Source organism: Canis lupus, chromosome 21, assembly GCF_048164855.1.
Source record: "Canis lupus baileyi chromosome 21, mCanLup2.hap1, whole genome shotgun sequence".
Classification (NCBI taxonomy): Eukaryota; Metazoa; Chordata; class Mammalia; order Carnivora; family Canidae; genus Canis; species Canis lupus.
In genome coordinates, this window is record NC_132858.1 from 44,717,386 (window position 1) to 44,729,255 (window position 11,870).

At 37.0% G+C, this 11,870-nt stretch overlaps 1 protein-coding gene across 2 annotated transcripts in view; it reads left to right on the plus strand.

Annotated features, from left to right (window-relative positions):
* The window catches only part of STARD3NL (STARD3 N-terminal like), a 55,880-nt gene extending 46,147 nt beyond the window's left edge, over positions 1-9,733 (plus strand). For both annotated transcript variants that reach the window (XM_072791610.1, XM_072791611.1), the window contains 2 exons: positions 7,740-7,815; positions 8,992-9,733. In XM_072791610.1, the coding sequence (XP_072647711.1) occupies positions 7,740-7,798 (59 nt within the window). In that variant the 3' untranslated portion in view covers positions 7,799-7,815; positions 8,992-9,733. The remainder of the gene's footprint in view (positions 1-7,739; positions 7,816-8,991) is intronic.
* The last annotated feature ends 2,137 nt before the right edge of the window (positions 9,734-11,870 follow it).

The following is an 11,870-nucleotide window of genomic DNA, read 5'->3' on the forward strand; positions in this document are numbered from 1 at the left end:
ATACTACAAATCCTTGATTTAAAAAAAAGAATAGCTTTAATGAGTTATACTTTGCATACCATAAAGTTGATCCATTGTAAATATGCAATTGTATGGCTTTTAGTAAATTTGTACTTTTTAAACCAACATCATAGTATAATTATAGGGCACTTTTATCATCCAAAAATAGTTTTTTTTAATCAAATCATCACTCCTATTTCCTAGATAAAATGCTGATCTACTTTCTCTCCTGAAAATATGCCCCTTTTGGATAATTAACATAAATATCACAGAATATGTAATTTTTTGCATGTGGCTTCTTTCTCTTACTATAATATTCTTGACAAGCCACTCATGATGTAGCATGTGTAAGTAGTTTCCTCTTTTATGTGACTCAATAATATTCCTTTTTATGAATATATATACAGTGTTTTCTTTACTCATCAGTGGTTAGCCATTGGAATGGTTGGCAGTTTTTGCTATTATGACTAATCCTGCTATGAACTTTTATGTGCGTGTCCTTGTGGAGACATTTGTTTTTATTTTTCTTAAATTCCTAGGAGAGGACTCTCTGTGTATGATGGTGAGTTTCTGTTTAACTTTTCAAATCATTGCCAAAGTCTTCTCCAAAGTTACTGTACCATTTTTCATTCTCTCCAGTAGTATCTAAGGATTTGTTTTTCCACGTACTCACCAGTGCCTGGCAGAGGCTGTCTTTTTCATTCTACTTATTCTAGAAGGTGTGAAGTACTTTCTCCTTGTGCTTTTCATTTGCCGCTGAGGACTGATGACCTTGAGAACCTTTCCATGTGCTTGTGAGAGTTATTCATTTATTTCCTTTAGAGAAATGTCTGTTTTTACCCCCCACTCCCCCCCCCCCTTTTTTTAAGTTATGTTGTTTGTCTTCTTATTGAGTTGTAAAAGTTCTTTATACATTCTAGGTAAGAGTCTTTTATCAGATAAAAGTCCTTTATATGATTCACAAATATTTCTTCCCAGGCTGTAGACTTTTCAGTTTCTTCATGGAGCCTTTTGAAGCACACGTTTTGAATTTTGGTGAAGTCCAGTTTATCAGAATGTATTCTTTTATGGATAATGTATTTGGGGCCACATCTAAGAATACCTTGCCTTAATCCTGTATTGCAAAGATTCTCTGTTATATTTTCTTCTAGAAGATTTTATAGTGTTGGCTCTTCCATTAAGTTTATCATCCATGGTGAATTAATTTTCATGTATGGAGGAGGTAGGGAATTAAGTTCATTCTTCTGCCTTCAGATATCTAGTTGTTGGAGTACCATTTGTTGAACAGACTATCCCTTCCTGCACTGAATTAATGTGGCACATTTGTCAAAAACCATTTGACCATAAATGTAAGTGTTTATTTCTGGGCTCTCAGGTCTCTCTCAGTGACCTGTGTGTTCTCTTTGCACTCATAGCACACTGGCTTGTTACTGTAACTTAATCTTTCTGTAAGCCTTGAAATCAAGTCCTGCAAGGCCTTACTTGAAAGGCCCACCCTGCTGTCCTCAGAACTCCATGTGTCAGTAATAAACCTTTCGACACCCTCTGTGTGTGTGGCATCATCAGTCTCCTCATCCAAATCAAATTTTGAGTGTGCCCTCCTACACTGCTTTTGCAGGGTGACCATATCATCCCTTCAACCTTGTTCTTTTTGAAAATATTTTGTCTATTCATGTCAATTTTTGGTCTTCATGTCAGTTTTGAGATGGGCTCGTTAATTTTTGTGAATGAAGACTGCTACATTGGATTTATAGCTGAATTAGGGAAGAATTGCCATCACAACAATTTTGAATCTTCTAATCCATGAATGTGGACTCTCTCTGCATTTATTTATTCTTTAATTTTTTGCATTGTTTTTTTCTTCTTTTTATAAATTTATTTTTTATTGGTGTTCAATTTGCCAACATATAGAATAGCACCTAGTGTTCATCCCATCAAGTGCCCCCCTCAGTGCCCGTCACCCAGTCACCCCCCCCCCCGCCCACCTCCCTTTCTACCACCCCTAGTTCGTTTCCCAGAGTTAGGAGTCTCTCGTGTTCTGTCTCCCTTTCTGATATTTACCACTCATTTATGCATTGTTTTGTAATTTTCACAGTTTTGCTCTTCTTTTATTGAATTAACTCCTAAGTGTTTTATCCTTTTTAGTTCTACAGTAAATGGAATTGTTTCCTTAATTTCACTTCCATATTGTCATGCTAGTGTATAGAAATGCAACTGATATTTTGTGTATGTAATGTGTACCTCGTGACAGTGCTAACTAAGCTGGCTCATTAGTTCTAGTTTTGGTTTTGTGTATATGTAGATTCCATGGCATTGTCTACATACAGGATTATGTCATGTGTGGTTAAAGACTTTTTAAATTTTCACTCTGTTAAATATCTTCATTCTTTTTTCTAGTTGCACTGTCTAGAACTGTAAAACTATGTTAAATAGAAACGTCAAGAACAGACATCCTTATCTTGTTCCTGATCTTTGGGGGGATGCATTCAATCTTGCAGCATTAAGTATGATGTTAGCTATGGGTTTTCACAGATGTCCTTTATCAGGTTGAGGAAGTTTGCTTTTATTCTTAGAGTGAAAGTTCTTATCATGAATAGGCATTAAATTTTTCACATGCTTTTTATGCATCTGTTGAGATGATAATGCGGTTTTTATCTTGCATTCAATTAATTAATATGATGATGTACATTAATATTTGGATGTCACATCAACTGTTTATATAGTATTAATCCCACTTGGTCATGTTGTATAATCCACTCTTATTTTTGTAGATTTGATTTGCTTATATTTTCCTGAGAATGTTTGTGCATATATGTACATATAAAATATATACTCATGATATTTTGCCTATTGGTCTGTAGTGTTCTTATGTCCTGGGCATTAATATCAGTAAAGGTGATCTCATAGAGTACATTAGAAAGTCTTTCCAAACACACTGTTTTCCAAATGAATTCTTATGAATGATTAATATTGTTTCTCCTTTGAATGTTTGATAGATTTGTCAGTGAAACCATCTGGGCCAAGAATTATCTTAATGACGAATTCAGTTTCTTTGCCTATTACATACAGATATATTCAGATTTTTTATTTCTTTTGATCATTTGTGTTTTCCTAGAATTCATCATTTCTTCTGAATTATCTAGTTCTTGACAAATTATTCATAATATTCCCTTATAATCATTTTAAATTTCTATAGAATTGGTAGTGATGTTCCTTTTTTTTTTTTTTCTTCTAGATTTTGGTAATTTGTGTCTTCTTTCATTTTCTCTTTGTAACTCTAGGTTGAGGTTTATCAAACCTGTTGATACTTTAGAAAACTGACTTGTTTTCATTGATATTCCTCTCTTGTTTTTCTTTATTCTACTTCAATTATTTCTGTTCCAATTTTTATTTCCTGTATTCTATTTGGGTGAGTTTAGCTTGCTTTCTTTTCTATGATTGATTTTAGATTTTTCTTCTTTCCTAACGTAGGCATTTAAAGCTATAAATTTGCTTCTAGGCATTGCTTTAGCAACCTCTTATGAAATTTGATGTGTTATATTTTTATTTTCATGCACTCATGGCTTTCAGCAGGTTTACTGTTAGGTGAATCTCTTTGTGTATATCCTAATCTTATTTGTTTTACTAGATTTGTAGATTAATATTTCTCAACAAAATTGGGTGTTTTAGCCATAAGGAAGTTTGAGACGTTGTTTCTTCAAATCATTTTTCATGTTCTTTTCTTTTTTTTTTTTCCCCTTTCTGTTCCATCTGGGAGTCCCATGCCATTAATGCTATCTCATTTGTCTTTGAGCTCTGTTCAGTTTTTCTTAAGTCTTTTTCTCTATGTTACTCAGCTTGGATAACTTATACAGCTCTATCTTCAGATTCACAGATTATTTCTTCTGCCAATTTGAATATATTTTTTAAACTCCTAGAGAATGTTTCATTTAAAGTACTATATTTTTCTATTCTACGTTTTACTTTAAAAATATATATATATATTTTACTATTTTATGAGAGAGAGAGCGCGCGTACAAGCAGGGGGAGCATCAGGCAGAGGGAGAGGGAAAAGCAGATGTTGAGCAGGGAGCTGAATGAGGGGCTTGATCCCAGGACCCTGGGATCATGACCTGAGCTGAAGGCAGACTCTTAACTGACTGAGCCACAGGCACCCCCCACATTTTACTTTTTAAAGTATCTTTTTGGGACGTTTGGGTGGCTCAGTGGCTGAACATCTGCCTTTGGCTCAGGTTGTGACTCCGGGGTCCTGGGATCAAGTCCTGCATCAGGCTCCCTGCAAGGAGCCTGCTTCTCCCTCTTCCTCTGTCTCTGCCTTTCTTTGTGAAATAAATAAATAAATAAATAAATAAATAAATAAATAAATAAAATCTTAAAAAAAACTATCTTTTCTCTTTTTTTAATAATTTGTCCCATCCTTTAGAATATCTCTTTGTTCATTTATTATTGTCATACTTTCTTTTACGTCTTTAAACATGGTTTTCTATACTTTCTTGAACATATTTATAATAGCTGCTTTGAAGTCTTTGCTAAATAAAATGCTCACACTTTGCTGACACACTCAAAGACAGTTTCCATTGAATTGTCAGGATTTCCCTCCCCGTCCCCTGAGAATAGACACAGTTTCTGAATCTTTGCCTTTCTTTTTTTTTTAATTTGAAAATATTTTGTTGAAAAAACATAGTAGCAACTCGAGAATCTAATTTTGTTCTCCCCAAAAGTTTGCTTTTATTGTTATTTTTTTAAATTAAAAAATTGTTTAGGCTAAACCTGTGAAATTGTGTCCCTTGCAGTATACGATTGTTGATGGCTGTACCCAGTTTTTTCTTTTTTTAATTTATTTTTAAGTCTAGCTCCGTAGGTTCACCTGTGTGTCTGTATAGTTTAGAGGTAGCCAAAGATTGGATGGAGATTGTGCTCAAGCACCTTGATAAGATCTCCATCCTCTGTTAAGTGAAATAAGTTAGTCAGAAAGACAAATAGCGTATGGTTTGGTTTCATTTACTCGTGGGATTAAAGAAAGAAAAAAAAGATAAATAAAAAAAAGACTCTTAATTATAGAGAACAAACTTTTTACCAGAGGGGAGGTAGGTGGGTAGATGTGTAGAATAGATGAAAGGGATTAAGAGTATATTTATCGTAATGTATTGAATTGGTAAATCACTATTTGTACACCTGAAATTAATACAACAGTATACATTATACTGGAAATAAAAAAAAATTCCATTCTCTGACAAATATTATGGGTGTATATAGAATAGCATATTCAGATTTTAGAGATTTTCAAGTTTTCCTCTGCTTGTACTCTCTCCTGAGTCTTTTCACATCTCCTCTGCATATGTCCAAAGCCTCAGGATTGACCAAGCTGGCTTGGGCTCTTTTGGGTCTCTGCTAATCATGCACACAGCCTCAGCCAAGCATATGGTTGGTGCAGCCATGACCACAACCGCAGACCAGCAGAGCCCATGACCTTCCTGCTTGCACACCACTGAGTTTGTAGTTCACCATCACATCACTCTCCACCCCAAAGTAACTCAGCTCCCTTCAGCTGTGTAATTTTGCTGCCAGTCCTCCTGGCCTGGCCTGTCTTAAAGAACCTTCATACCTATTGACTTGAATACTGGGAGGTCGGGAAGGGATGGGATCAGCTCTAGGTAAGAGCACTACTGTTGTTCCTTTCTGCAGTTTTTCAATCATAAACGCTTCTTAGATTGTTGTATGTCTTTGGACATTTCCCAACTTTTGAAATGGTTGGTTTTGTTCATCTAGTCCAGTTGTATAGCTGCTTTTCAAGATTTGTTAGCCTCACTTGACCATAACCAGAAAGCCCTGCTAGCATGTACTTTTAAATTAAGTAAAACATACCTGTTATTATGTTTTAATTAAAAGTTTGGCTTTATTTAGAACTCCCAAATAATTTCAAGACATGTCAGCTCTTTGTGGTTCAAATGCCATTAGCCTGACAAGTGGGGTGGAACGTAAGCCCAGAAACAGGAAGATGTGGTATGATCATCTGCCTTAGACTCATTTCAAAGTGAGAACGCAGTCACCCGCCCCAGTGTGACTATGATTTACAGCAATTTAACACACTGGATAGTGAAACCCTCCAACCACTGTACATTTATCTATTTATGTTACCACAAACTTAACCTGAGCCGTCTGATATTTATGAGGTTAAGATGTGGGGCACGATCTTTTCTTAAGGTTCTCTGCTGTTCATACTCCTGTACCAAATTTGTTATTGCCTGTAATGCAGGCAGACATTCTCAGAAGAACAAAATGTCTTCTTTGAGGCCTATTATCTGGCCAGAGGAAAGCAGCTATGAGGCAGACTGCCTCCTCTGTGTGAGGAGGCTTCATCCCTCACCCACTCCCTTGTCTTCCCACCACTCCTGTTTTGTGTCCCTTCCCTGACAGTAACACTTGCCTTTTATAAAAACGTGCACAAAAAACAAACAAACAAAAAAGCAAAAAAAGTGCACAGAAGAGCAATCGAAGATCTTGTCCTTCCAACTCTACGGCCACATCTGTGTTGACAGTTCAGTTTGTCTCCTGCTGGTTTTGTGTTTGTAATTTCACATCATTGTGGCCATGCTACTGGTATTTATACAACCTTTTTGAAAAAATTATAATTTAAAAATTATGAAGTCAGTTTGTTGCACATATTTTGGAACATCCAGAAATGATTCGGGCCATCTGGTTATTTTCTTATAGGCTTTCTGATTGGTGCATATATACTTAGGTTTTTATTTTTGTAATTATGATCCTATGTAATTACGATCCTAATTTTTCATTATGTATATGCTTTTACTTTATAAAATGTGCACTTCTAATGCTGTAATGAACTATATAAATGTAAGGGGGTACAAGATACTCAGTGAAAGTAAAATAATTTTTTAACTTTTACCCTCAGACATCTAGATTTTTTCCCCTGATTTTTAGCAGCAGAATCTGCTTAATGGAAAATGAATGTTATTTCGTCAGACATATTTTCTAAAGAAATAATTCCAGAGTGAAATTGTGGGCTCAAATGTACAAGTAACATAAGGTTCACAAGATAGGACCCAGCACAGTGATACCAGTGCTCACTGGTAACAGCCTACAGTGCCATCACCCTCAGCATTAGGAAGTCTTCACCATGCCTACTCACTGGGTACAGTGATTTGTAAAAATAAGTAGATTGAATGATTTGTACCAAAGGTTAAAGTTATTTGCACTTGATAAATATTCAGGCTTGGGGATCCCTGGGTGGCTCAGCGATTTAAGCACCTGCCTTTGGCCTGGGGCATGGTCCTGGAGTCCTGGGATCGAGTCCCATATCGGGCTCCCTGCATGAAGCCTGCTTCTCTCTCTGCCTGTGTCTCTGCCTCTCTCTTTCTTTGTCTCTCATGAATAAATAAATAAAATCTTAAAAAAAATATTCAGGCTTGTCAGCAAAGAGATGGTTAGGGAAGGGCAGTAGGTAATTAATTCTTGTTCTCTCTGAATATTTTTAGTAGTACCTCATTGATATCTGTTTAACAGATTAGTATGAGTCATAGATTCTATTTTAAATATTTCTTCCTCCAGGAAATAAGTAAAACTTTATTTAACAGTTACAGTTTTTTAACCTAAACCTTTGATACTGAGGTTAAACATCGGTATCTCCCACTTAAAATTTGGTGCCCACATAGTATAATTAAAAAAAATTGTTCATTTCCTTAATGGAATACAGTACTTTTTCTCTTTCCCTTTCCTAGGATCTGAAGAAGAAGCTGAAGAGAAACAGGACAGTGAAAAACCACTTTTAGAACTATGAGTACCACTTCTGTTAAAGTGAGTCTTTGAAAGCAGAAACATTAACAAGAAACTGGGTACATATGGATCACTTCTTTGAGTAGATTCAAGGTCAAATTCAAGAATATGAGTATAAATACATAGCCAGATTTGTCCTATTCACTTGAATTTATAGTTGTAGTTTATTCATGTAAAATCTCTTAACATTCTTTTGCATTGGTATGAATTTGTCAAGTGTGAAAAATGCCTCAGAGTTCAAATTTCTTTTTCTTCTTCTTTTTTTTAATTGAAGTAAAATTGGCTGGTAACATGAAAGTTTCAGGGCACAACATCAGAATTCGGTATATGTGTATACTACAGATCACTACTGCAGAGTGATCCCCGTCATAAGTCTAGTTACCATCCACGTAGACAGAATAAGGATGAGTTCATTATTCTTCACTTGGCCAGAATGTCTCCATGTCAGGTGTTATTCAGTTACAAACCCTAACTCAGTGTGTTGAGGGGAGCAGTTGTATGAGAGGCGGGACTGCTAGTCTCTGTCTACACCCGAGCACATGGTACTAGGATGCTGAGTGATTTGTCCTGAGCGGCAAAGCTGACAAGTGGCAGAGCTGGGACTCAGGCTCACCCAGTATGATACCAGGGTCTGCCAAGTGCTGGGGAGATGCCTTAATGAAAGGTATGTTCTGGTCAGAACAGTAGCCTGATGGGCCTCAAGTGGAGCCACATTGTTGAGTTACTTCAGATCCTCAATGGAAAACACTTCAGCCTCGGACATGCCAGCAAATAAACACAAAGCGAATTGTAGTAACAGCAGCTCTGCCTAATTAGTGATGAAGGAAAGTGGTGGCTGTCTCAGAGCTGCCGAGCAAGTGGGACAGCTGGGGACTGGCCGCAGAGGCAGCCTGGGGCCAGTGAGCACACCCTGTTTCTACACCCCCAGGGCCCCAACACGCTCCAGCCTTACTTTGTGCATTGGTGGTTGAGACACAGCCAAGATGAGGACATGTGAATAGTAAAGTTCTAAAATGCCTTAAAATAAATTCTCATGTGACCACATCCAGGTCTTTACGTATCTATAACAGGCCATCTTCATGGACTTTCTTATAAAATATATAAGGCATGTAAATATATATAAAAATATAAGGCAAAGTGCAGGACTTTACTTTTTAACACTATATCTCAAATATTTTTATGTTCTCTTTTTCTAAGTGTGAAAATCCATCATTGAAGGTCACTGCAGGGAAAAAAAAAGGACCAGAGCTGGGGTCTCCCTATTAAAAGTTGAAGGTGACATCCACTGCTGACTTTAATGAATGGCTAATAAAGAATTTATTTATTGTAATACCTCATAGACATTGTATAGACCATGTACCTTGAGGACCTGCCTGTGGCTGGTAAGATAATGTGATGATCCATCCTGTGTTCAGTGTGACGGAGTCTGATCTGTTCATGAATAGTTGGAGCAAAGTCTTGTGCTGTATTCCCGATCAAAAGACTTCTTAATATATTGGAATAACACTTTTTTAGTAAGCAAAATATCTTTTTATTTGATTCGCAGTTTGGAATGTTTTGTTTCATGTCTCAGATTTCTTTTGTATTTCTTTTTTAACATCCGACATTTCCCTTGTGTTTTTTAACTCACGCTTATGCGCTCTTTGTACAATTTTACAGAGTAATAAATACAACATATCAAAATGGTTCATTTTATTTTTTTGGTTTTGCATTATGCATTTGGCTTGAAGTGTTGGAATTACCAAATGGGGCAGGGAGGGAATGCGAGTACATGTACAGTGTAACCAGACATTTTTGTATTATTTTCATTATGAAGTAACATCTTTCTCTTAGAAGTATGGTTCTGAAATAGTGTGAGATCCTTATTTTGAACCCAGATTGCCATCATTTCCCTTTGTGTGGCTAATTTGAATTAAAATAAACTAAATTATATTGTGAACTCTTTCTTTCCAACATGAATATTTACCTTAATGCTTCATAGGAAGGCAGTGTGTCTCCAGTTTTCTTTCCTCATTCATTGTGCCCTTCAAGAAAAACTCAATTGTGTGTACTGACTGGTGGTCATTTGGCTGGAAAGCAGCCATTTGTGCAGGTCAGATCAGCTCTGCTCCACTCCCAGCACACTTACCTGATGGGCATGTCTTCTACTGAGCCTTGCTCAGCCTCACTTTGCAGTCATTTGTTCCATTAGTGGGACTGAGATGACTCAGTCTGACATTAAATTACACACTTGAACTCAGGGCCTCCATATGTCTGTGTTCTTGTGGGGAGAGAAGCAACTGCTGTTGTGACATCTACAGTCTCCCTGTGCTAGTAGCTTCATGGGCAGGAGTCTCACGTCACCCTGCCTATGCTGACAAAACAAGACCAAAAAGTACGAACCTCAGTAAAACACCTGCCATAGAAGAGTGCAGATCCTGGTGGAATGTCAGGGATCACCTAGTGCTACAGGAAGTCTGCATGCTATTTCCTTCAGAACAGTGTCTCGAGTGGACTGAGGGTGCAGTGTCTCAACAGTCCTGGTCAGAGGATCCCAACTCATGTAGCTCCTACTTGGAGGAACGTGGTATAAAATAGGGGACCCCTCAAGCACAGCCTGAGTATGTTTGACAGCAAGACCATGTGTGTGTTGATGAATATTTTCTTTCCATTAGCTGTGATCTTTTGGGAGTGAGCAAAGCTGGCTGTGGTTTAATTGCCCTTATTTCATCTTACAACAACCAAGCCACTGCTTGCACAGCCCCAACCAGCAGAGGCCTGTTTGACTTCAAGCATTTTCCATGACTTGACCACATTTGACAGGGCACGTAGGCAGAAAAAAAAAAAAAAAAAACCAAAACCCAAAACAAAACCAAAAAAACAAAATAAAGCACCACCACCACACCAGCACCCTCCTGCCACTCACGCCATCTCCTGTACCACCACCCTCCCCCCAATTTGTATCTCCAGGGCAGCCGAGGTTGGGTTGGAGAAGGAAGGTGCTAAGATACTGGAAGTCACAGGAGACACTGCCTAGGAGCCCCAGCAGGGACATCAGCCCACTCAGCTTTCCATCATTTGCTGGTTTCCCCTCTGTGCCTCCGTGCTTTCCACATGCAGAAACAGTTCTAGATCCCTAAGCAGAGGCCCAGGCATTTGTCCTAAAGAGGTCTGAGAATCAATGAGTAGATCGAGATTAAATTTCCTCTTCCTTGCATCTGGTGCATCTTATATTGCTTCCACATAGGAACCTTTACTTGGTTTTCAAAAGTATCTGTTTCACTGAAGCTGATTGTAAGTAAAAAATCCTTCCCAATTTTAAGTGAGACATTGTTTTATTCTAACACATAAAACTTCTAGTTTAAAAGGATTAATAGAAAATGAGAAAAATTATCACATATTCGTTCACTCACCTACTATGCATTGAACATTTTGTTTTACACACGTTTGAAGAGATACACACATGTAAATGAATATCATACTTGGTAGTATTATTACTTAGTAGAAATCATGGTCAAAAGACTGGACAAATATTATACAAAAGAAATATAAACAGACTCAATATATGAAAATATGGTTATACTCATCAGGGAAAAATTCAAACCATGATAGGATATTATTTTTCATGTGTCAGATTAGCAAAATCCTGATATTTGATAGCAGTGTCCTGACATCCACCTACATCGTGGCAGAAGTACACAATGGTGCTATATCTATTGGAGTAAGTTGGCAATACTTCTACCAAAATAACTAGTACACAAGTCCAAAGTGACATAAAACTATTATAATTTCAGTATATTTTATAATACTAAAAGATTGGAAATAATCCATTGGTGTATCACAAGGAATTGATCTTAAAAAGTCACCAGTGAAATAACTGTGCAGCTAAGTGTCCTTCTATACTGACATAAAAAGAGCTCAAGGATGTGCAAGAATAATGTATATTGTACTCTACCTTCGTGTTAGAAGGAAGAAAATTAGTTTATGTGCATTTATATTTTATCTATAAATTCATATTCACATACATAAAAACTGGAAGGATGCACAAGCAATGAATGTGACCTGTAAGTGGTGGGAAGGTAGAGACAATGGTTGGA